This window comes from Helianthus annuus, chromosome 16 (genome assembly GCF_002127325.2).
Source record: "Helianthus annuus cultivar XRQ/B chromosome 16, HanXRQr2.0-SUNRISE, whole genome shotgun sequence".
Taxonomy (NCBI): domain Eukaryota; kingdom Viridiplantae; phylum Streptophyta; class Magnoliopsida; order Asterales; family Asteraceae; genus Helianthus; species Helianthus annuus.
Genome location: NC_035448.2, coordinates 31853585 through 31855368, shown reverse-complemented (window position 1 = coordinate 31855368; position 1784 = coordinate 31853585). Strand labels below are relative to the sequence as shown.

The window sequence follows — 1784 nt, the reverse complement described above, 5'->3', positions numbered from 1 at the left end:
GCGGCGGGCTCGATTTTAATTGATTTTGAACTGTTAGGCATCGCATGACGCGAAGGCCCTTGGCGTCACGCCAAGGGTCGATTTTCACAGAATGTTGCGTGGAATTTTGATGTCCATGCCTTAGAAAAAATTCCAACTTTTTCCCAAACCATCCAAAACCCATAAAATTTTTTCTAAGTGTCCAAGAACATACCTGGGACCTCTTTTCTCATGCTTTTTCCGTTCCGTAGCGATGATGAAACCTGCAAAATTCTCAACGACACAAAACAAACACCGAAAAACTATGAAAAATACGATAAATTAAGAAATTTACAAACGGTACACACTCTACACACGAAGCTTTTCGCACTCACTGGTCGGTGAAGGTAGGTGGGTCCTCTAGAGGAATTTCTTCCTCTTCGGTGGTATCAATGGGACCTCCCAAGTAATGTTTCAATCTATGACCGTTTACCTTCCATACTCCTTTGTCGACTTCGTCGTATAATTCAACCGTGCCCTATGGAAACACTTCTTTCACCACATACGGTCCACTCCATCTCGATTTTAGCTTCCCTGCTATCAATTTCAACCTCGAATTGAACAAAAGCACTTTATCACCTACCTTAAACTCTTTCAAGCCTCGCAACCTCCTATCATGCAACGCCTTAGTTTTTTCCTTGATACTCCAAGATCGTTCATAGGCGGCATCCCTCAATGCTTCTAACTCGTGAATTTGGAAGAACCTCCTTCTAGCGGCCTCGGTAAGGTCAAGATTAATGGTTTTCAATGCACACAAAGCTCTATGCTCTAACTCTACCGGAAGATGGCAAGCTTTGCCATACACAATCATAAAGGGTGTTGTTCCTAACGGTGTCTTATAGGCGGTGCGGAAAGCCCACAAAGCATCGTTAAGCTTTTCCGACCAATCCTTTCTACTTTTTCCTACCGTTTTCTCTAGGATTCTCTTCACCCCTCGGTTAGCATTCTCTACTTGGCCACTACTTTGCGGGTGGTACGCAGTGGAAAGACGATGAGTGACACCGTAGCGTGCAAGTGCCTTTTCCATGGCGGAATTGCAAAGATGTGTACCACGGTCACTTATGATAGCTTTAGGGACTCCGAAACGCGTGAATAACTTTTTAAGGAATCTCACCACCACTCGGGCATCATTGGTGGGCAAAGCTTGAGCTTCGACCCACTTTGAAACGTAATCAATGGCCACGAGGATGTACCTATTTCCACTTGAAGATGGAAAATGTCCCATGAAGTCAATGCCCCATACGTCAAAGATTTCCAAGACTTGGATGGGATTTTGGGGCATTTCATCCTTGGATGAGATGTTGCCGGTACGTTGGCAATGATCACATGTCCTAACAAACTCTATGGCATCCTTCACTACCGTTGGCCAATAGAACCCACTATCAAATACCTTTTGCGCCGTCACATTCGCTCCGTGATGACCTCCTGTTAAACCCTCGTGCACATGTCTAAGGATGTCTAAACCATCCTCCTTTGAAACGCATCTCCTAAGCACTCTATCTCCACCTATCCTAAATAGGTACGGGTCGTCCCAAATATACTTCCTAGCCTCCCTAAGAAGCTTTTTCTTTTGTTGGTAGGACATACCCCCCCACAAGATCTCCGGTCGCTAAATAGTTTGCCAAATCCAAGAACCATGGCAAACCCTCTACCTCGGCACTAACAAAATCTATGGTTTCGTGGGGAAAAGTGTCCGTCTTTGGATCCTCTAAATGTGACAAGTGGTCGGCGGCCACGTTTTTCGCTCCCTTTTTATCCTTAATTTC

General features: G+C 45.0%; 1 protein-coding gene across 1 annotated transcript; it reads right to left on the bottom strand.

The window, feature by feature from the left end:
* Positions 1 to 496: 496 nt before the first annotated feature.
* LOC110919171 lies at positions 497 to 1045 on the bottom strand. Its single transcript, XM_022163448.1, has one exon. The coding sequence runs from the start codon at positions 1043 to 1045 to the stop codon at positions 497 to 499; it is 549 nt and encodes a 182-aa protein (XP_022019140.1).
* Positions 1046 to 1784: the final 739 nt, after the last annotated feature.

Excerpts from the sequence above, each read along its gene's own strand:
- LOC110919171 (XM_022163448.1), bottom strand. The coding sequence starts at position 1,045 with ATGGAAAAGGCACTTGCACGCTACGGTGTCACTCATCGTCTTTCCACT.